The sequence below is a fragment of the Theobroma cacao genome, chromosome 10 (assembly GCF_000208745.1).
Source record: "Theobroma cacao cultivar B97-61/B2 chromosome 10, Criollo_cocoa_genome_V2, whole genome shotgun sequence".
NCBI lineage: Eukaryota > Viridiplantae > Streptophyta > Magnoliopsida > Malvales > Malvaceae > Theobroma > Theobroma cacao.
The window spans coordinates 16,508,247-16,532,761 of NC_030859.1; the positions used below are offsets into that span (position 1 = coordinate 16,508,247).

The 24,515-nt window shown below is 33.8% G+C and overlaps 2 protein-coding genes across 11 annotated transcripts in view; both read right to left on the reverse strand.

The window, feature by feature from the left end:
* Positions 1-12,710, reverse strand: part of LOC18586961 (exportin-7) — a 30,949-nt gene extending 18,239 nt beyond the window's left edge. For both annotated transcript variants that reach the window (XM_018129453.1, XM_018129452.1), the window contains exons 1-13: positions 12,518-12,710; positions 12,173-12,424; positions 11,910-12,070; positions 11,115-11,180; positions 10,158-10,275; positions 9,926-10,035; positions 9,718-9,813; positions 8,093-8,216; positions 7,351-7,418; positions 990-1,076; positions 629-781; positions 454-549; positions 6-65 (exon numbers count right to left, since the gene is read on the reverse strand). In XM_018129453.1, coding sequence (XP_017984942.1) covers positions 6-65; positions 454-549; positions 629-781; positions 990-1,076; positions 7,351-7,418; positions 8,093-8,216; positions 9,718-9,813; positions 9,926-10,035; positions 10,158-10,275; positions 11,115-11,180; positions 11,910-12,070; positions 12,173-12,413 — 1,380 coding nt within the window. In that variant the 5' untranslated portion in view covers positions 12,414-12,424; positions 12,518-12,710. The remainder of the gene's footprint in view (positions 1-5; positions 66-453; positions 550-628; positions 782-989; positions 1,077-7,350; positions 7,419-8,092; positions 8,217-9,717; positions 9,814-9,925; positions 10,036-10,157; positions 10,276-11,114; positions 11,181-11,909; positions 12,071-12,172; positions 12,425-12,517) is intronic.
* Positions 14,664-24,243, reverse strand: LOC18586963. 9 transcript variants are annotated; one of them, XM_018129449.1, is made up of 12 exons: positions 24,009-24,197; positions 23,803-23,897; positions 22,491-22,594; positions 21,486-21,609; positions 20,766-20,821; positions 20,022-20,666; positions 19,393-19,466; positions 19,209-19,300; positions 17,750-17,819; positions 16,067-16,160; positions 15,936-15,986; positions 14,826-15,527 (listed from the first exon to the last, which is right to left on the reverse strand). In XM_018129449.1, the coding sequence occupies exons 4-12, from the start codon at positions 21,520-21,522 to the stop codon at positions 14,826-14,828; spliced, it is 1,821 nt and encodes a 606-aa protein (XP_017984938.1). In that variant the 5' UTR covers positions 21,523-21,609; positions 22,491-22,594; positions 23,803-23,897; positions 24,009-24,197. The 9 variants fall into 9 exon arrangements, with proteins under 9 accessions (XP_017984940.1, XP_007010640.2, XP_017984938.1 ...); XM_018129448.1 differs by having other exon boundaries at positions 20,022-20,669; positions 22,523-22,594; positions 24,009-24,196; XM_018129446.1 differs by having other exon boundaries at positions 20,022-20,669; positions 24,009-24,196.

The following is a 24,515-nucleotide window of genomic DNA, read 5'->3' on the forward strand; positions in this document are numbered from 1 at the left end:
CATACCGTGTATGACTGCAGAATAGGCTCCATCATGTTTATTATATACAAGCCACTGCTTTCATACTGCAACTCAAGTATATAAAGAAATCAAGAAGCCAATAAAATAGTATAATAAAACACAATTCAAAAGAAGATTAGGAATTAAAAGTATCAGATCCTCTGCTCATTCTACATATCACAGTTGATCAGCATAAGTTTTGTAAGATGTAATAAATGCCCTTTGACTTTTTTTTTCCTTGCAATGAAATTCTGAAACTTTTTCCCAGCTACTAAAGCTTAAAGGTTTTTAAATACTTAAAAGAAAACTCATAAATTCTAAATATGGCATTCATTTGGAGACTTCCAACAAGGAAAGACATGCAAATCTGAGATAAGGGAGCTAAAGAAATGCTTAAAAAATCCAGACCATCTTCAAACAAATGAAAGTAACGAGAAGAAATAGCTATTAAACCTGGAATCTGCAAAGGTAAGGAAAGCAATCCAGCTGATCCTGAAGCAGTTCAACATTATCCAATGGATTCTCAGAAAGATCATCGGGGAATCCAGCCTACAGAACACACAGAAAAGGGAAAATAATATTCAAATTATATCAATTAATCCCAAAGGCTAAGCAAGAGGCAAGATACCTGCACGGAGTTGAATCTTGATGTGAGAAAACTCTCGGTGATCTTAGGAACAAATTCATCCAGCAAACTTGGAGCATCACCCTTCAGATATGGAACAGATGACACCAATCTGGACCATAGCCCTAATAGGTAGTATACACTGCTACTGGCCCACTAGTACAAAAGTATAAACTTAATAAGCTTCTGTTGCAGAAGGTATTATGGATCAAAAGTAAATGGTTCAAGGTTCTCAAACAAATGGTTCACAAGTAATGGCTCAAGGTCCTAGAAAAATAGTTTACAGGTTGTTGGAGGCCTCATTAAGCCACATAAGAACATAAATTATTTTCCTAAATACTTGAAGTAATAAACATCAATCAACCTGCCAGGATTGCAAAGACTTCAAAGTGAACTCAGCAACCAATCGTATCCAATCACTATAGCCCTCCACATTCACTAGCTCTGACAACTGTGACACAATTTTACAAATTTCGTGAACATGAGCATTAATTCTTGTTATTGCAAAGTAACAAATCAAATTCATTTACGAGTGTCATTAAGTAACAAAAACACATGATCCGCCAGCATTGCAACTAAGATGATAAAATCAGCTAGCAATTTAATGGTTCAGAATCAGAAACAGAAAAATAAAGCCAAAAATTAACAAATAAATCACACAATATGGCAAACTCCTGCTTATATCAAAATCATCACACATAAAAACAGGGACAGTTGAATTGTATCAAGACTGTTTACAAAATTTTCTGCAACTGCATGGCACATAGCAACCCCTGTGTGCCTTAGAGCCAAAAAATATGAATGAAGGCTACCACACAGAGGCATATATGGACTTGAGTAGAATCACACAAGAACATAAATCAAACCAAAGGAGATCAGATGAATTGGTTAGAGATGATTAATCAAAGCCACTTTAGCATTCGGTTCCAAAACTTTTATTAGCCATTTAGCTTCTACATCTCAACAAAATATAAAATTAAATTTTAAACCAGTGCTAACAACAAATGGCATAACAAATTCCAAAGTAAAATAAGAAGATTTTTATTGTCAACAACTTACCAAAAGATTATCACGTTCGGTTAGTTAGCTTCAAGGCATTCAGCACTTAAACCTACTTCACCAGCCACACAAACTGAAAAATATACTCTGTTAACCATTCCATCGAGACTTTTCCAAAATGGGTAAGTGGATGTTTGGCCCGACTTATGGAAGAGCTTTTCTACTACAAAAGCAGAAGCAATCTGTCTGGCTCTCTAATTTTTAAATGTCTAACTTATGCAGAAGTCCATTTTGGGCTTTTAGACAAAGCTATAAGTCAAAGCTGTTCCAAAATGTACTAATCTGTAGTAACAAATACTTAATCAGATTTTTTACATTATCACTTTAACCTTAATAATTTATAAAATTATAAGGAGAATTATATTATTCCACGCTCATCTGTTTCATGTGTTTCAATTTTTCCACTTGATTTCATTTTGTTTTAATCTGATTTTTTTTTTTTCTGTTGACTTGTGTTTGCTAGAGATTTTTTAGGAATAATTTGAGGAATAATTATTGTATTTTGTGTCTGATTATTAGGGCCTAATATTGTGCTTTCTATATTAGTGATAACTTCCTATTTTAGGGCTGTTTTAGGGTTAACATGTATATATATAGGCTGCTGTGAAAAATATTTTTCATGACAGAATAAAAACTCTCTTGTTTTTTCCTCTCAACATGGTATCAAAGCTTCTATCGACTAAAGAAGCTATTTTTTTTATAGCTCGGCAATAGGGGAATCTTGTGTGCTACCCTTGACAGCTGCCAGAAGCCTTGCTTGACTGGGTATTTTGCAAGTAGTTTGTGCATTTTTTACTGCAGTGTTTCAAAGCATGGCTGATGGGAAGAAAACAGCTGCTTACAATAAGATTGGTTTGATCCGTGAGAATCCCTCATTACAAATCAGTCCCACAAAGCTAGATGGAACTAATTATCTTGCGTGGTCAAGATTTTATCTATTGTTCATCCAAGCTAGAGGTCTGAAAGATATGTTACTGGGAATAAACAAAAACCAAAGGTCACCAGTCCCACCTACAACCGGTGGGAATCTGAAAACTCTCTTGTAATGTCATGGCTCATTAATTCCATGCAACCTCAAATTGCCCGAGGTTACCTGTTACTAAATACTGCATCTAAAATTTGGAATGCAACATCTCAAACCTATTCTCAAGTGGGCAATGATGCATAGATTTATGAATTGCGGAATAAGGTGCATGAGACGAAACAAGGTGAGATGACTATTGCTCAATACTAAGCTGAATTGAGTGGTTTATGGCAGGAACTCAACTATTACCAAGATTTCCAAGCAGCATGTTCTGAAGATGCAGCCAATTTTCAGAAATTAGTGAAAAAGGAACACATATATGATTTTCTTGCTGGTTTAAATATAGAATATGATCCAAGGTCAATCAGACAATGGCCATTTACACTATGATTATTATGGGAAGACAAGGCATACTAAGGAGACTCGTTGGAAGCTGAATGGTCGACCAACTAGGAGTCGTGGAGATGGGCTCGTGAAGACCACAAGCTAACCTATCCGAAATAGTAGAAATACCTAGAGAGAACTAATACTGAGAGTCTTTCCAATGAAGAAGTACAAACCCTAAAGCGTCTTTTGTCTTAGCTTGCTTCTCAATAAACCACAGTTGCTTCCTCCAATTTTATCGAAACAGGTACTACTTTTCTTGCCAATCTTGATACTCATAATGATTCATGGATTATAGATTCTGGAGCAAACAAACATATGACAGGCTCTTCCAATAAATTTTCAACTTATTCTCTATGTTCAGACAATGATAAAGTCCGTATAGCGGATGGATCTTTAACCTCTATATCTAGAATAGGTTCAATCAAAGGTACTCCCGCCATTAATCTCTTTAGTCCTTCATGTTCGTAGTCTTCCTAGTAGCCTTTTATCTGTTAGTTCAATTACAAAAGCACTTAATTGCAAAGTTGAATTCTTTCCACTTATTGTGTTTTCAAGACCCAAAAACAAGGAGAACGATTAGCTTTGGTAGACTACAAAATGGCTTGTATCTACTAGAAAAAGGTTGCAGTACCTCGATTCCTAGTATAACCCTAGCCCTATTAGGAGAATCTATGAATGTTAACCAAGAAACAATCCAGCGGCATAGACGATTAGGACACCACTCTTTTTCTAGTTTAGAAAGATTATATCCTAGTTTGTTTAAACAATGCAAGTTGGATTTGTTATTCTGTGATGCTTGTGAATTAGCTAAACACACCAGACATTCTTATACTTCAATTAATAATAAGAGTTTAGTTCCTTTTAAGACTATTCATTCTGATATGTAGGGACCTAGTCGAACAGTTTCTCTATCCAATTACAGATGGTTTGTTACCTTTATCGATTGTTGTACTAGATTAACTTGGATTTATTTGATAAAAGCAAAGAATGAGATTTTTTCTTGTTTTCAACCATTTCACAAATTGATTTGTGCACAATTTGATGCCAAGGTTCAGATTCTGAGAACTGACAATGGTACAAAATACATGGATGGTATGTTTAGTGCATATCTATATTCCAATTGGGATATGGTACCAAACTAGCTGTGTGGACACTAGTGCACAAAATGGAGTGTCTGAAAGGAAGAACAGGCATCTATTAGAAGTGGCTCGATCTCTCATGTTTACTATGAATGTTCCAAAGGTTTATTGAGGCAATGCAGTACTTTCAGTCGCATACTTTATTAACAAAATGCCCCTAAAAACACTTAATTTTAGGAGTCCTTTAGAAGTTCTACAAGGTAGTAATGCATATATTGTTCCTTCAAAAATTTTCGGATGTGTTTTGTTCACAAGAGGAAAGTAGGTAAGTTAGAACCTACGGCCCTTAAATGTGTGTTTGCTGGCTACTCTGCAACTCAAAAGGGATATAAGTGTTATCATCCACCCTCAAGAAAGTACTTTGTAAGTATGGATGTTACCTTTAGGGAGTCTGAGCTTTATTTTTATACACCTCAATCACCTCTTCAAGGGGAGAATAAGGAGGAAGAGGTAGACGTGATAGCACCTGCCCTTATACAGTTTTTTAGTCAAAATCCTAGTTATGACAAGGAACAACCTAAAACTAGGCGATTGGATAGGCCGGATTTGAAAACCTATACACAACACGAAAAGACAAATAAAGCCATCCAGTATGTAATACCTGATCAAGCGCCATCTCTGAGTTCAATCCCTAAAAATGTATGATGTGTCTCCTTTAACTTTGATTGCTGTAATTCTAATTCCATTACTAATGATCTTGATGTTCCTATTGCTATCAGAAAAGGAGTCAAAGCTTGTACTAACATCCTATTTCTAACTTTGTTTCCTATGATTCTTTGTCTCCTTCCTATAAAACCTTTGTATTGTTTGTTTCTTCCGTTTCTATTCCATAGGGTTGGCAAGAAGCATATCATGATCCGAAATAGAAAGAGGCAATGGTTGAAGACATGAAGGCTTTGGCAAAAAATCAGACTTGGGAACTTGTTACTCCCCCATTGGGAAAGAAACCAATTGGATGCAAATGGATGTTTACAATGAAACATATGACAGATGGTTTAGTCGAAAGGTACAAAGCTAGACTAGTGGCAAAGGGCTTCTCCCAGACCTATGAGGTGGACTATCAAGAGACTTTTGCTCCTGTTGCAAAAATGAATACTATCAAAATCATGTTATCATGTGCAGCTAACCTTGATTGGGACCTACAACAGTGATATCAAGAATGCCTTCCTACATGGAAACTTGGAGGAAGAGGTGTATATGGAAATTCCTCCAGGATTTGATGATGAGAAGACTAAAGGGAAGGTTTGTAGATTAAAGAAAGCATTACATGGTTTGAAGTAGTCACCTAGGGCATGGCTCAATAGGTTCAGTAAGGCCATGATCTCATTTGCATATCATCAAAGCAATGCTGATATACCTTGTTTATTAAACACTGTAATGGTCAGATCACATATTGTTTATGTCAACGATATAGTTGTGACTGGGGATGATAAGAAAGAGATTGCCCAACTCATAAAACTTTTAGCTTAGGAGTTTGAGATAAAGGATTTGGGTATGTTGTGATATTTCCTTGGAATAAACGTTGCTGATCTGATCAAGGAATCTTTATTTCTCAAATGAAATATATTTTGGATCTCCTTGAAGAAACCGATATGTTGGGATGTAAACCAGTAGATTTTCCTATTGAAGGCAATCACAAATTACAAGCAGAAGTGGGTGAGTCACTTGATTTAGGCCAATATCAGAGGTTGGTTGGGAGATTGATTTATCTCTCACACACCAGACCAGACATAGCTTATGTCGTAAGTTTGGTAAGTCAATATATGCATGACCCTCGGGATTCTCATCTAGAGGCTGTTTTCCGCATTTTAAGATACCTGAAATCTGTACCTAGAAAAGGACTGCTCTTCTCTAAACATGGTCACCTAAAGATAGAAGCTTTTACAAATGCAGATTGGGCTGGATCTCCTGATGATAGGTCAACATCTGGTTATTGCACAGTTATAGGTGGAAATTTAGATACTTAGAGGAGCAAAAAACAAAATGTGGTAGCTCGGTCAACTGCAGAAGCAGAATATAGAGCTATGGCACAGGGTGTTTGTGAATTACCATGGCTGCAGAAAGTAATGGAAGAATTCTGATTGTCAGAAGGGAAATGTCTATCCTTGTTCTATGATAACAAGGCTACTATTAGTATAGCTCACAATCCGGTTCAACATGATCGAACAAAACATATAGAGATTGACCGGAATTTCATAAAAGAAAAAATAACAGATGGTGTTTGGTGGAGAATTTTTAGGAATAATTTGAAAAATAATTATTGTATTTTGTGTCTGACTATTAGAGCCTAATATTGTGCTTTCTATATTTATGATAACTTCCTATTTTAGGGCTGNTTCAAAAAAATACCTCATTAGTGAGGTGTCAGGATTTGGTGGCCTGATAGTGTATAGAAGCTGTACACTGTTAGTGCATCAAATATTTTCCTTATACATATGCATATGTATATACATATGCATATGTATATATGCATATGTATATATATATGCATATGTATATATAATATATATAATATATATATATATATATATGTATATATATAGGCTGACTGAAAATAATATTTTCATGACACAGAATAAAACTCTTGTTTTTCCTCTCAACAGTTTCCAATTAACAGAACGGTTCTTTATTTATTTATTGTTTCACTTTATAACGTATGACTTGGTTTAATGAAGTTGAGTCTTTCAGTTAATTTATTTATTAAAAATAAACAAAATCCTACCAATAGTTTTCTACATCCTACAATGCTTTTCCACTAACAGTAGCTTAGCTTCTCTTTACAACATTTTTAGAGCAAATCTACTCCCATAGAATTTCCTCCAGAAGTTGCCACCAGGCCAAACTAAATTTGCAAGATCTCTTGGGATGATATTACCAAGCCACACAGCCAGAAGAAAACGCATATAAGTTATATGAACTAAAAAGGTTGAACCATAGAGACAACATACAAAGATACAGTTCATCAAACATACAAAGAAACATAATAACTTGCAGTTGTCAGACATACATAAGCCACAAACACGCATGTCCACTTATACACACAGCATAAAGATACTTAAAAGCAATAACAAACATGAAAATGGGAGGAAAAAAAGATATAGAACTTATAGAATTACCTGATAATTCACCCTAAAACGTCCAAGAAGGCGACAGTACTCATGGTAATTATCATGATCAGCAAGACCTGACATCCAATGTAGACATGATTTTTAATTGATAAATACTGAAGGAAAAATTAATAATTGAAAAAAAAAAAAACATAATAGAATACAAAACACAGCCTGAGAACCCAGTTCCATTTCAAAGGACAGGAGTGCCCAAGAGTCAAGCCATTGGTGTAAACTTCTCTAAAATCAACACATCAATTAACTGTTATTATTTGATTTCCAATGAAGCATATTACAATTAAGCCACATAAAAAGTGATTACTAACAAATTTCAGCACACAAACAAACAAATATCAACAGAAAAATTCTATGCATGAAAGGGCTTGCACAAGTAGATTTTAGTTTAGAATTGTTACCCATGGATCCAGATCCATAAGTAGATAAATCCAACCTTGTTTAAGTATTTTCCCAAATTGGTGATTCATACCCAATAACTACTAGAGGGATCAATAATTCAGGTCTTCAGAGAAATATTTCATCCAACCAGATATGAGACATAAAAGTAAAAATTGCAAAATTCAGTTTAACAGCTATTTTAGTACAAGGCAGTCCAAACAGCTCTATAAGCATGTCTTTGAAAGCTATGCCTATGGAAGTACTTTCCCTTAAATTGACCCCAATAGAACTAAGAATCATTAAGACAACAAAGTAATTAAAACCTTAATAATAATAGCATACAAGCCAACGATACCTTGTCCTGATTGGAGAATTTCTTTGGTTCCTGTCATTAGATGGGCCAAAAACTTGGAACGGGCTGCCTCATTTGCAAATAAAGAACGTCTTACAGATGCTAGTCTTACCAAGCATTCCAGTGCCTAAAAGAAAGGGTTAATAGTGTGAATATAAGTTTGAGTATAGCAAACCCTTCAATAATCAGCAAGGAAAATTCAATTAAAAAACGAGATAATAAGTTGAATTTACTAATTTCAATAGAAAAAACAAGTTATGCTTTAAAACCATACATGCAACAGCACTACAACAGGCAATAAGAAATAATTGCAATCACTGACTAACTATATACAGAAGATATAGTCAAACTTTAGGAATAGTCAGCAAGATTTTTGCTGTTCTCATTCTTATTAGCAAAAAGTTCAAGTCAAAGACCCAACAAATGCAATCACGTATGCAAGAAGAGAATATCATGCACATCAAATTGGCTTAGACAATGAATTATGCTACAGTTACAATTTAGCAAAAAATAATGGGCTTGGAATTACCCTATGGTTACACACACACACAAACACAAATCTTAATCTGATTTCTTTCCAATATCCCAACAACCACTAACACAGATGCCTGCAACACTGATTTAATCACCTTCCAATTGATCACTCTACCAATCACTTAATAACTACTTCTACACTATTGCTACTTGTTGGGTAGCGACAGTCACCCTAATTGTTACCATAACCAACGTTTCCTGGCCCAGGATGACGATTTAACAGAAATTCAGGACCAAAACTGCATTCAAGCCCTTATTACACACAACTACACATACAAACATGAATACATATAAACATAGATACATATATAACTATATATGCATGTACTAGATTACATTCACAAAACAAACTATAGCAAGCTACCTACTATGCAAGGGAAACTAATCTTGTAAAGCCTTTCTGAGCCTATCTAGTTACCTCAACAAGGAGTTTTTTTTTTAATGCTTTAAATAAATCACCGGTTCATAATTTCACCTCCCTAAAACCTCCTCTTTGCTTGAACCAACCTTGCACCATAATTCATCCCTCACCAGTTGACTTTTCATTTCCACCATTGTAAGTGTGATATTCCTTTGGCACTAGTAATGGGAACAAAACAACCTATGTCATGCATTATCACACTAATCATAAGCAGAACATTAATTTGTGAAAACCAACATATGCTTACATCCATCTCTCACTTATAATACAAAATATATATATTGACTTCGTTCATGTTTGTCCACATACACAGGACACATATATTAACCTTAGAAATTAATACCACAACAACAGTTCTATTTATAAACATCATCTATCATATCAAACAGAACTAACACAATCACAAAGCATGGATAGCAAGGTCTCCTACAGAAAAATGAAGCATCATACTTATATACTAATAACCCATGCATAACCTTCTAAACAATATGTTAATTTCAAAGTTTAATGCTATCCAGATACCAGTATCTGGTTTACACGGGATTCTGATCCTAAATTAGATACCTAAAAAATTAAAACAAGAAGTTCCAAACAGTGAGGCATAATTGCTTCCAACAATTTAAAACAATATATATTAAAAAGCAAGGAAAATGTTAAAACAGTATAAACAAACCTCCTTTGAAAGAGGAGCTTTAGTAATGGAATAATAATCAAAAAATATCTGAAGTGTTGAAGAATCCTCCAATACTGGCCTCCAAGATGATGGAATCTGTAAGGTTAACACCATATACTTGGTTATTTACAAATAATGCCCAATGAGAGACTTTCAAGCAACTAAAAGTTAAAAGAAGTGCACAGTTGAGAAAATGTTCCATAGATACCTGAACTGTACCAAACTCTTCTGAACTTTCATCAATTGATGTCCCAACAAAATCAAAGGATAAACATTTCAGTGCAAGAGAAAGTGCCAGCTCTTGCAATCGACTTGCAACTGCATATTTCATATAATCACCAACAAAGAATCACATGAAAAAAAATGAATAGGGCAAGAATAAGGAGTCAAGGAGAAGGGAATGGATCCAAATAGAAAACATGAGCAAATTAGCATGTTACCATCATTTTTCAGATGACGCAGTGATGTTAAAGATATTTGGAATATTTGAAAAAGTGACTGATCCCTGAAGGAACAAGCTACCCTTCGATGATGTGTTGATGGCAACCCAGGATTAGGCTGAAAGTTAAGGTGTCAAGAAACATGCAAGCACATGAAAAAATTCCATTGCAAGTAAATGAATGAGTAATTGTAATTGAAAAGAAAAAGAAAAGGAAAATTAGAGTATTAAACAGTACCCAGTTCTGGATCAAAGGTGAAGTTAAACAACCTAGGGATCACTAATTAGGATCTAGTGTCTTCCAACAAAAGTAACAGCATTTATAATTTTAATTTGTTGGGGGGGGGGGGGGGAAGGGGTTAGGGGGTAAGCCTATGTTAAGGTTTATTCTAATGCTATATTCCTGTTAATAGTATGCATGTTCACAGGTAACATAAACTGCAAATGGCACCATTGTAATATGAACTGTGGCATACTATAAAGTGCTGATCAACGACCTTCCTTAGTACCCAATAAAAAGATAGCACCAGATTCTTGGAAACATATCAAGAACAGCCACATATGGATGCTTCATAACTGTCCCTAAACTTCAGATGCAAACACAGAATGGGCCAAGAAAATATCTTCGGAAGAGTAATTCACTCATTACAACTTCATTTTAACGGACATGAGAAAATAACATAACAAAAGACCAACAAATGCAATCCTTCTCACAGTTTCTTGCTATCAACAAAATACCTACACAAAAATTATACAAACTCACCACCATATCAATAGGATGGAGGTCAAGGACATGCAGCATGTTCCATCCCATAAATTAACATAGCAAAAAGCATGTATTCTTTCACAGGAATCCCGTGGCAAAAACATATTAAAAGAGCAAGTTTCATACCATCCGATACTAATTAGCAATTATCCAGCATCAGAATGATAAACTAGGAATCAAGTAGAAAATAACCTGGTTCATCTCAGAGACAAGTTGATTTAGTATCTTCAAACCGATGGCATAATGTTCTGAAGTTCCCTGGTAAAGCAAAATGCCAACAAGCAGGAAACCTCAGCAAACTCTACAAACTAACAGTGCAGACAGCAAGTAATGTGAGCTTCAAAAGTTAGCGATTCATCAATGCACAAAAACAGCACAAGCATTTTAACAGGAGATACTAATAAAATTGAAAATTGATGATGCTAATATGAACAAACAAAAATAGTTGCAAAACGCGTATTTTGACTTCAATAGAGCATATCACATTAAGAAAATTATACAAGACAGTTTGGCCATGCACAAAGAAAACACATAGTGGTTTAGTGAAGTGATTCAATATTTGAACTCGCATTTCAGGTGCAAGGAAGTAAGAAGGCTAAAAGCTATGAAGCCAAAGACTTCTCAATACACATATTATATATACAGGTGTGTATCTATACACCAGTACAATCAACAGAATTAAACAAAATGACCAACTTTAGACACATGATGCAACAGATACTCGCACACATGCAATAAGGTGTCATTTTAATTGTTACCTTTACTACATTGCCCTTTGCTTCCAGAAGAATTTAATGTCTATAAATGCACGGTTTTCCTTTTACAATATAAAACAATTACATTAACAACAGCACCATGCCTTTAAAAAAAACAGCATCCCATTAATCACTTATCAGGATTTCGATTTCTCCCACTTGCTTTTGATTTAAAGCAATCTTTTAGTAAAGAAACAACTAAACCGAGAGCCTAGAATGACAACCAAATCACCTGACTCAAGAAGTTGGTGGACTCTTTAACCACGTCACGGAATCTTTCATCATCAAACCATCCAAACTTAGTCACCCGGCTTAACAATTGAATCAAAGATGCAGTAACAAACTGTTCCAACTTCGGTCCTCTCGTCGCCAAATAGTTAAAAAGATAAGTCCCTATAAAATTTTTTACAAAAACAAAACTAAATTAAATCTTGTGAAAAATAAAACAGAAAGCAAGAGCAAAACATCAAGAAGCAAAAGATATACTCCACATACAGATATCGATACGAAGCGGCAGAGCAAGGCTATGATCAGTGACTTGTTTCAAAAGACTTGAACTAGCAAGCATCAAAGCGTAAGGAGTCAAAGCATTTTCAAGAATGTATTGGCATTGCGAAATGTAATCAGTGTTAACAGAAAAGCATTTCAAAGTGTTCTCGGCATGAGCTCTCTCCGCCGAGTCCTGCGAATTGTATAGCCTTTCGCATAACGCTTCTAACTGCGCCAAGTTCTCCATTCTTCGATCACCTGAAAACAAAAAAAAACAACAACAAAAACGAAAATATAAATCGATTTGATCGTCTGAAAACAAAAAATAAGGGAGCTATGGTGTTTGTTTACCTTGTTTGGATCTTAAGCGAAAGATCTAAAAAGCGGCGGTTTAGCGGAATGTGAAGAAGAAAATGAAATACTCAGAAAATATCGAAGAGGGAGAAGGGTTTGGTTTTTCTAAGATGGGAAGGAGGAATCAGCAATGCTCTTCTTCATTTTCCTTTCTCTTTTTCCTTTTTTTTTTTTCCTTCTTTGCCTGTCGGGTTTGTGAGTCTATTTGTATAATACAAGTGTAGGTTTTCCTTTGCTTTTGGCCGCTTGATTTTATTACTGCGTCCCAGATCGAACGGCAGCTTATTTTTTAGTCTTCTTTTCGAAAATATAATTACTTGTTGGGGTGTGCAAATGGTCAATTCAATATTAAAATTTTAAAATTCGAACAAATTTAATTAATTGTATATAAAAATTTAACTGAATCAAATTATTATACTTAATACAACTCCTTCAATTAATTTGATCAAACAACATTTTAAATTTAAAATATATTTATTGAATAATATAAAAATAAAAAATATATTAATATATATAATAATTTAAATTCATATTAATTCAAGTTCGATCAATTCAGTTGAGAAATTTAGTCATCAAAAACTGAATTAAATTAACTAAAAGAACAATACTTACAATATCAACAAATCATAAATTTTGATTAAATCTTTTGAAGTAAGAGTTTTAATAAAAAATAAAGAGATTAGAAGAAAATAAGCTTACGTATCTTTCTTGAAAAGGTTTCTGCCACCACTTCTCTCTTCCTCCTCCTCTTAGCTTTACCGCGCCTCTCTTTCTCTCTTTCATTCTTGGTTGATTTTTTTTTTAAAATCATTAATTAAAAAAAAAAGACAAAATCAATTGTCATCTTATAGTCTAGGGTTCTATATCTTATCTACGTAAAATTCAAATTGAAAGTATTATTAAAGAATAAGTGGTAAGTTTGTTTTATTGAGCAATCAATTGTTGGTATTGTGGTGGTGAATTTACCACAATTCACTAAGTGTCAAAAATAAAAATCTCAAAATAAAATATACGTTTTATCTTATTTTAATAGATTTTTATTTTTTTAGATGTGATTACATTATTTGTAATATGAATTATGTGTTTTTCTTTTTATGTAATTAGATTATTTGTTTCCTTTATAAGCAAAATTTTTGAAATTCATACTTTACACAAATACATGAATCCACTTAGATCCAACTACATCAATTGGTATAAAAAGAAGGTTTATTGTAAGTTTTGTTTCCTTTCTAATCAAACCAAAATTTCAAATTCATTTTAATTTAATCAATTTGTTTAATCCGAAATGATTTTACTAACCCTCAAATGTTTATAACTCTTCTTTATTTATATTTATTAAATAAATCAAGGGTCATTATCTTAGGTCATTGGCATTAGAGTTTTTATTTTTTTCCGATAAAAAATGATATACTAAATATTTGTGATACATGTGTTCACAATGTATGTTACCATCATAATCTAATAGTACTTATTTGTTTGCTATAAAATTAAAGTTTTAGAGGTCAAATAGCAATAAAACTAATTTATATATTTTAAACAAGAAGATTTTAGAGTATCTTTTGTACACTCTCAACTTAAATTTATGGTATCCAAAAAAATATTATTTTGATTTTTTTTCATTATTCTTATATGACTTGGCTGATAGCCAAATAAATTGAAACAATTTTTTGCTTAAATTAATTTGATTTTACAACTCAGCATATCCTTATATTTGATAATTTAAATTATAAGTTTTTTAAAGAAACAATTCCTTAAAAAAAAGCAAAGAAAATAAATAAAGTAAAAGAAATACATTATTTTCCTAATCTCATAATTACAACCCTTAATATTATACTCTATATTCGAACCTTAAGACTAGGATTAATGTGTTTTGTAATATAATGTTAGAAAAAACTCTTAAATTATTCAGAAAAAACTCTTAAATTATTCAAAAAATTTAAATAAATTTTTATTCTGTAATCATTATGACTAAAGAAAGGTGATAAAAGAAACTTATTTAAAAAGTTTTTAATAGTTCAATGATTTTTAATATATTATACCTCTTTTTTTGTTGCACTTTGTATGTTTAATAAACTTCAAAACTAGTGAGATTAAAAAACATATATTTCTATTAAAAAAAACCATATATTTCCCCAAAAAAAAAGAAAAGAGAAAAGAAAGCCATATTTAAAATTAAATTACAAGAAACCCCTGAGCGTATACCAAAGATGTATGTTTCCCATGTTCAGTTCTTTTTAAAAATTATACATAAAACATGCTATGCACAAACAGGATTCAAGGAAAATTCTGAGGGATATAAGACATCCTAGTCAATTATTTCTCCCTCTTCTTCCTCATTCCTCACAATTCCTTCTCCACTATCAGCTTTCTCCTCCCTAGCATACAAGGCCACTTGGTCAGCTTGAGTGTCATGTTTATTTTCATCATCTTCATCGCCATTAACATCATTATCGTCCTTGCTTTCACGATCACCATCATTGTCACTGTCATCGCCATCTTTATTCTCACCATTAACAATACTTTGGATCATTGTCTTGTCGCAGACTTCTAGTTTATCTTCCCCAACAACCAAGGGTTTCTCTCGAACTATCTCACCCTCGCTCAGACCATCCCTAACAACCACCAGAGGATATTTCAAGGGCTTCTCAGGCCAATCCTTGAAGAAAGAATTTATAACCATGAATCTAAAAACCTGCAACAAATGACTTTTATCTTTCCTTATATCAGCACTAAGAAGCTTCTGCAAAAGGGTTGGGCTCCTTTTGTTGACAGAAGTGCCATCAAATGATTCCTCATTAGTTGATCTTCTTTTCCTGGAAAAACGGTCTCTTTTATCAAATCTCACTCTTTTATCATGCCTCTTTTCAAATCTCCCCCTCTTTGTTAATGGCCAACTGTTCTCTTCTCTTCCATTCACCTTTTTCTCTGAACCTAACAGATAGTGTGAAGGAATTTCTGCAACTTCAACTCCTAATTCAGCTTGCTTTGCCAAAATTTCCTTGAGTTGCTGGAACAAAGGTTTTGATATATTAAAGAAAATAAGTTATCAAGAAAAAACCTTACTTATATAGCTCAGTGACAATGAAGCATTATTCCCACCACCTTGCTGTAATTTTAGTCTCTAATTGCCTATTTTTATAACAAGTTTATATACAAGAACCAAAAATTTAGCAATTTCTTCATGCTCATTTGAATTGTTAGACATGCTAGGTCCTATTAGGCAATACCAGTTGTCTAGCATCTTGGATGCTACTACTATAACTATTACATATATGCGTAGGACGAGACGCTAGACCTGTTAAGATGGAAACCATCAAATAGTTATTGATCAATGGCTCCCTTTTAACATGAGATAGGTCACATGCTCAAGTCAATGCAATACTTGCAAGTTCTTAATAGATCAAGAAATATATACCTCACTTCGCAATTTGGCAACCTCAGCATCTGATACTTTCCCACTGAGTTTCTGCAGTAAGCAAAGCTGATTATCATGAGACATATTTCAAACAAAAAAAAATTGAAGAGCATTCAGCAACTTAATCTAACCTTCTTTATGTTGGTTTTTGTCGGATAGTGCTTCTTACGTTCTTCACGCCACTGTCGTATTTCTTGCTCCGAGTAGGTCAAAGCAAGAGATCGTCTAATTTAAAAAAGAATTGTGGACACATCCAAACAGAGAATAATAGTTAGAAAGAAGGTAAATCTAGGGGAGAGAGAGAGATCTATAACAAAATACAGTAGGATGTCAACAAAAATGATCACAGCAACTGAATTTGATTTATGCTATGGGGTACAAAAATGATCAGAATTAATGACCATTTAGAAGGCAGCTGGTAAATGAATTGAAAACTATGCTTGGCTAAAATTCATCAAACCAAAATCTGAGGTCAATGAATTACATGAAAATTGCCACTTGCAATTTATAGCTGATACAAAACAAGCAACTCACAATTATGGCTTCAGTTAGCACTATATATATTTATATATATATTTTACATTCCCCATCAAACAATCAAATTCAGGCGCTTAAAAACACTCTGAAAAGCTGTGAAACATTAAAAATTCTGGTATCTATACAGTACAAGAACAAGGGATGGAGCACGACCATTCCGTGCAAAAACTGGGATACCATTCTCAATACTTACAGTCCTTGTAATACATTGCAAGAGTTACAAATGGACATTTAGGGCCTAAATTAACTGATCCTAAATTTGCCTATCATCAATGATTTCATCATGATACATCTTCAAGAATTTAAGCACCTCATGGAAATCAAGTTAATTAAGGGTTAAGTTTAGGGCAAGCCAATAGTTTTTAACATGATTGCATAGAAATGAGTCCCACCTTAACCGCTATTATAATATTCAAGGAATGAAGTTTCCAAATCAACCATATAAGGCCCATTCATCTGAAACTCAATGGAATGCATTGTTGGAATGACTCTTTCAAGGCTGTTTGGGTGGTTTAACAAAGGATTCATCAACCTTTGTTGTTTAGGTAATATGATCTGATCATATGGCTTTATTTTACATTTAGATTCGGTGCTCAATACGGCATGAATGAGATCCTAGGAGGGTGAGGTGCATTTTATTTGTTTGTTTCCTTCCGCTGCAATTTTGTTTGTATTTGATGCATGACCAGCCCTCACCCAATATGCATCTCCACTTAGACCAATCCTATCATTTAACTTCTTATATTTTAGGTGATACATGTATCAGCTCCGCTGACACTACTGTTCCATAATCTATACCACTATGGTAGAAGATTCAGGTAAAATATGCACTTCCTTAAGATTTAAAAGAAAAAGCCCCAGTCTACTATCATTTGATATTTTGATAAAGTTTAGACCAGAAACAACTTGTCAGGAATGCCCAATCACAACCAAAAGCTCACATGATTTATTAAGTAATATAACATATATTGCCCAGCCAAAGACCTATTTCAACTAACAAAGCCATTAATCAGTTGGATGTTAAAATGCATAAACAAAGCAAAACAAAAGCTGTCTAATTTCAGGCTACCCGCCATCGTGGTGTAGTAGCCATCATTTCAAAGGCAATTTGAACTAAATAAATGCTTCATTTTTATTTTTTTTTGTTAAATATCTCATGTTACAATGGCATTATTCTCAAGCAAACATCACTTTCACGCAGCATAGACCCAATAAGAGTTTTCTTTGCATCTGACAAGCAAACATACAATATATCGGTAAGACCAAGCAGAACTTACTTTCTCTTTTCCTTGTCTGGTTTTGTAGAATTAGAATGAGGAAATTTAGCTGCCCTCTCATCATCCTGCCCTGTTATTTTCAACCAATGGATGAAGAGATATTAGAAATTATTTCAAAAGAAACAAAAGCAAAAGGTTAGGCAGAAAGGAAGCCAATTCCAAGCCATAGTCATCAAAATGTGCAGTTAATGGGAAATTGTTTGGCAAGTTTCTTAAGAAGCCAAAATAATTAAGTAAATAAATATTGCAAATCAGACTCAAAACATATATCCAAAGATATCTACATATTGGCATTCACACATGGACTCAAATAAATCAAACAAGCTATATTTTCTCTTTCCCCTTTCTCATTTTCTTAGTTTCCTATCAATAGGCAAGAATTTAAACCTCACAACAGCATTAGCTCTCCCCATCTCATACCTCAATGATCTGAACCCCAGACCATAGCTACTCAGGATCTTGATTTATTAATGTTAAAAAATAACCTTCTATACTTATCCCACCAAAAACAAAAACCCTTCAATACTAAATTAAATGTTCAAATATTAACCAAAAAGCAACTTCCATCAATCACTCTATACACCTTGCATATCTTATTCTATTTCTTGAATACTACTTCACTTACATGAACATATGAACGAGGATTAACCAATGTCAAATTTGAGAATTACTGAAATCAATCACTGAAACAGTGATTTCAAACAAACTGACTCTCAACTGTAAGAAAATTTTTTTTCAAGAATTCAAGCAATCTAGTTCTGCAATAGAAGTATTATATGTTTCTAAATCATTCACGAATTCCACATCTCTCAGTCATATTTGTATCCAGCATTTACATGATGAGAGGAGGCATGGGGAGAAAGGATAGGGTTTTTTGCTTGCAAATTTCAATAAACGAGTTGAAAGCAACAACTCAGGTTGAGGGTTCCTAATCAGAACCCTGACGCAAACAAGGGAGAACCAGTTTTAAAACCTACGAGTAGCAGGGATTTTCCACCAAAATCCTATACAACTATCCTTAGAAATCTTTGTTCCACCCTGTCCCAGAAGTCTATTTTCAATCAGCCCATTGGATTACTAGTTAGGAAACAAATGGCATATCATTTTCTTTAGACCATAGAAGACCAAAAGCAAGATTTAGAAACCAGGATTTCAAATTAAAACTAGTTTTCCAGAGATACAGAGGGTAAATTTCACCAAACCCCTTTTCCCACTTTTGTCACTGGACTCTAATTTGTCCCAATTGAGTAAATAAAGTTCTTAAAGTGCATTAAATTCAGTCATTCTAACCTGTCTTGTTTAAATTTGACACAAAGATGATGTGACACCATATTAGAAGTCCAATGTCAAATAACCATAAAGGAAAGCTTATCTACACACAAACCAAATCATGCATTCAAATGTATATTTACTTAAAACAGAAAATTAGAAATTATTTGCAATTCATAAAGAGGGGAACCTTTTTTCTTTTGTCCATTAGATGATGCAAACTTTCTCTTTGCATTATCCACTTGATGAAATCGAGACTGCTGAAACTTAGACTTATGAAATCTACAAAAATAGAATTTCAGCTGCATCACAAGCCATTAAAGTCTTTCACAAAGAGAAGCTAGAAACAAAAAGATATTTAAGAATACACACACCCCCATTTTGAATCCCTAGCAACATTTCTGCCTGGAAAATTATTCAAATTCTGACCACTTTTACCAGGACTGCCCTGCAAGAATTTAAAAGACTTCAATTAATTGCAGCAGCCAAAGCAAAGAGATACACACCAGAAATATCGTGGAAAGGAGCATTTCACACAATATATCGAGATATCATTTCCTGCTTAACAATTAAAAGATATTATTAAAAACACGACAGCAAGGCAGCTTCAGAAATTGTGAGTTTGGTAAAAGTAGAACATGAGCTAATAAGAAAAGGTCCCCAAATGAAGGAGTATCCCCATTTATGAATAAATCGTTCCAAGTTCTCAAAAGTCATAGCAGAACAACTCATCCTTCTTTCTACATTTAAAAACAAAAATTAATTCCAAAGTTGGTTGAATCTCCAATGTTAACCCTACCAGATTTGTTTTAAACCATTCTCACATATCAAACAATGGGAACCGCTGCAGTATTAAAAGAATAGTTTTGCTAGAATCAGTGCTTTACTCTAGCATAGGCGATCGGACTTTCTTGAACCAAATTTAGAGTAATATAAACTACAATGGCACTAATTATCTAGTTCTGGCACAAAGTTAAAACAGTAAGAGAAAAAAAATAGATACCATTGGCTTTCTGAATGATGGGCCCCCTAGTACTTGTGCACCTGCTGCGGAAGACGATGGCTTTGATGCGTTAACATTTGCCAAATTTTGCTGACTCTGGTTGGCTTGCTGCTGTATCTGGTTTTGCTGCATAAATCCAAACTGTGGATTCGGAGGAACACCGGCAGGATTGAGGCATCCCATTGTTTGACCACCAGAAACAAACTGAGAGAGATTTGGGATTTGGTTCAAAAGTTGGCCAATGCTCTGCAATTGGTTCTGCAAAAAAAGTTGTTGTTGCTGCTGATGCTGCCCATTTGTCAAACCCATATTATTTTGATTAAGTTGTTGAGGTAAATTTAACCAATTGGGTTGATTTGGGCTCTGCAAAGGGTTATTGAATTGGCCATGAAGTTGTTGGAACATTGAAACATTGTTCAAGTTTGGGAAAATGGGACCAAATTGAGGAACACCCAGATGGTTATTTTGTGAGGGAAGAAGCTGGCTAGCTCCATTCATGAAACCAACATTATTTAGCAATGACATAGCACTGGAATTATTACTCAATGGAATTGGCAGTTGAGGATTAAAAATAGCCATTTGGGGCTGCATCATTAACATGTTGTTGTTGCATTGGTTTTCCACTGCAGAACTTGATTGGAAACCCTGCTGTTTAAACAAAATCAAATCAACGTTCAAATTTTCTCTTAAAAGAATAAAGTACATAAAAAAAGAAAAGAAAGAAAGGAAAGAGAAAAGAGGTACCCTAAAACGTCCAAGAAGTCGACAGTACTCATGGTAATTATCATGATCAGCAAGACCTGACATCCAATGTAGACATGATTTTTAAGTGATAAATACTAAAGGAAAAATTAAAAATTATGAAAAAAAAAACATAATAGAAAACAAAACACAGCCTGAGAACCCTGTTCCATCTCAAAGGACAGGAGTGCTCAAGAGTCAAGCCATTGGTGTAAACTTCTCTAGAATCAACACATCAATTAACCATTATTATTTGATTTCCAATGAAGCATATTACAATTAAGCAACATAAAAAGTGATTACTAACAAATTTCAGCACACGCACAAACAACTATCAACAGAAAAATTCCATGCATGAAAGGGCTTACACAAGTAGATTTTAGTTTAGAGTTGTTACCCATGGATCCAGATCCATAAGTAGATAAATCAAACCTCATTTAAGTATTTTCCCAAATTGGTGATTCATACCCAATAACTAATAGAGGGACCAATAATTCAAGTCTTCAGAGAAACATTTCATCCATCCAGATATGAGACATAAAAGTAAATATTGTAAAATTTCATTCAACACAGATTTCAGTACAAGGCAGGCATGTCTTTGAAAGCTATGCCTATGGAAGTACTTTCCCTTAAATTGAACCGATAGCCACAATAGTACTGAGTATCATTAAGACAACAAAGTAATTAAAACTTTAAAAATAATAACATACAAGCCAATGATACCTTGTCCTGATTGGAGAATTTCTTTGGTTCCTGTCATTAGATGGGCCAAAAACTTGGAACGGGCTGCCTAATTTGCAAATGAAGAACGTCTTACAGAAGCTAGTCTTACCAAGCATTCCAATGCCTAAAAGAAAGGGTTAATAGTATGAATATAAGTTTGAGTATAGCAAACCTCCGAATAATCAGCAAGGAAAATTCAATTCAAAAACGAGATAATAAGTTGAATTTACTGATTTTAATAGAAAAAACAAGTTATGCTTTAAAACCATACATGCAACGGCACTACAACAAGCAATAAGAAAAAATTGCAATCACTGACTAAATATATACAGAAGGTGCAGTCAAACTTTAGGAATAGTCAGCAAGATTTTTGTTTTTCTCATTCTTATTAGCAAAAAGTTCAAACCACAGACCCAACAAATGCAATCACATACGCAAGAAGAGAATATCATGCACATCCAATTGGCTTAGACAATGAATTATGCTACAGTTACAATTTAGCAAAAAATAATGGGCTTGGAATTACCCTAAGGTTACACACACACAAACACGCATCTTAATCTGATTTCTTTATTTCCAATATCCCAACAACCACTAACACAGCTGCCTGCAACACTGCTTCAATCACCTTCAAACTGATCACTCTACCAATCACATTATAACTACTTCTACACTATCGCTATTTATTGGATAGTGACAGTCACCCTAATTGTTACCATGACCAACATTTGCTCGCCAAGGATGACAATTTAACAGAAATTCAATACCAAAACTGCATTCAAGCCATTATTACACACAACTACACATACAAACATGAATACATATAAACATAGATACATATATAACTATATAAGCATGTACTAGATTACATTCACAAAACAAACTATAGCAAACTACCTACCATGCAAGGGAAACTAATCTTGTAAAGCCTTTCTGAGCCTATCTAGTTACCTCAACAAGGAGTTTTTTTTAATGCTTTAAATAAATCACCAGTTCAAATTTCACCTCCCTAAAACCTCCTCTTTGCTTGAACCAACCTTGTACCACAATTCATCCCTCACCAGTTGACTTTTCATTTCCACCATTGTAAGTGTGATATTCCTTTGGCACTAGTAATGGGAACAAAACAACCTATGTCATGCATTATCACACTAATCATAAGCAGAACATTAATTTGTGAAAACCAACATATGCTTACATCCATCTCTCACTTATAATACAAAATAGACATATTGACTTCGTTCATGTTTGTCCACATACACAGGACACATATATTAACCTTAGAAACCTGTCATAAGGTGGGCTATGAACATGTTGCAGAAACAGGTCCAACAAAATGATTAACACTGTAAACTACAAGTCCCAATTTTTGTATTTTCTTCATTGACAACAAAGCACAAGCACATTATTTTGTGCTATGTGCACTACTTTCTCAAACTACATGGTCTGATACTACATAAGACAAAGAAACATATATTTCAAATTGAGAAAAAAAAAAAAAGCTTGTTCCAGATTACACTTTGTTTAAAGCTTCATATTCTAGTTGCAATGTGAAGGACTCCTGCAACACCTTAATAGATTCTATTTTTAGTTGAATCTTCAATATTCCACTGGATCTGTAGGACTCCAGTCCCATCTCAATATGATTTATACTCAGGTATATCTATTATCTTCATGTTTTGCTGCATTTTGGAGGATTCCCACCCCAACCTTACCATATATACTATTTTACTTAAATCATTGTCTTCTGTGAAATTTTCATGAACTACAGCAGGTCAGCCCCACATCAATATAATTTATATTTAGTTAAATCTTCAAGTTTTGCTGCATTTTCCACTCCTGCCCCACCTCAATATTTTTTACACTTTGCCCCATCCTGGCTAAATCCTTATTATCTCCAGAACCCTTTTTCCCAAAGAATTTAGGCATAACCTGCTCTCAGCTACACTAACATATCTATTCCTCAACAGAACCAAAAATTAATACCACCCCAACTATTCTATTTATAAACATCATCTATTATATTAAAACAGAACTAACACAATCACAAAGCATGGATAGCAAGGTCTCCTACAGAAAAATGAAGCATCATACTTATATACTAATAACCCATGCATAACCTTCTAAACAATATGTTAATTTCAAGGTCTACTGCTATCCAGATACCAGTATCTGGTTTACACGGGATTCTGATCCTAAATTAGATACCTAAAAAATTAAAACAAGCAGTTCCAAATAGTGAGGCATAATTGCTTCCAACAATTTAAAACAACATATATTAAAAAGCAAGGAAAATATAAAAACAGTATAAACTAACCTCCGTTGAAAGAGGAGCTTTAGTAATGGAATAATAATAAAAAAATATCAGAAGTGTTGAGAATCCTTCAATTCTGGCCTCCAAGACGATGGAATCTGTAAGGTTAACACCATATACTTGGTTATTTACAAATAATGCCCAACGAGAGACTTTCAAGCAACTAAGAGTTAAAAGAAGTGCACAGTTGAGAAAATATCTCAAGCTACCCTTCGATGATGTGTTGACGGCAACCCAGGATTGGCATGGTGTTTGTTTACCTTGTTTGGATCTTATGCCAAAGATCTAAAAGGCGGCGGTTTAGTGGAATGCGAAGAAGAACATGAAATACTTAGACAATGTCGAAGAGGGAAACGGAGGGTTTGGTTCTTCTAAGATGGGCTTCTGGCCGCCTGATTTGATTACTCCGTCTTAGATCGAAGGGCAGCTTGTTTTTTAGTCCTCTTTTAAAAAATAAAAAAAATATTCGTTATAACGGGTGTTTGAAACTGGAAAAAGTTTAATTTATTTTATATAAAAATTGAACCGAATCAAATTATTATACTTAATCCAACTCCTTCAATCAATTTGATAGAACAACATTTTAAATTTAAAATATGTTTATTGAATAATATAAAAATATATAAAAATATATATAATAATTTAAATTCATATTAATTCAAGTTCAATCAGTTTGATTGAAAAATTTAATCATCAAAAATTGAATTAAATTTTTT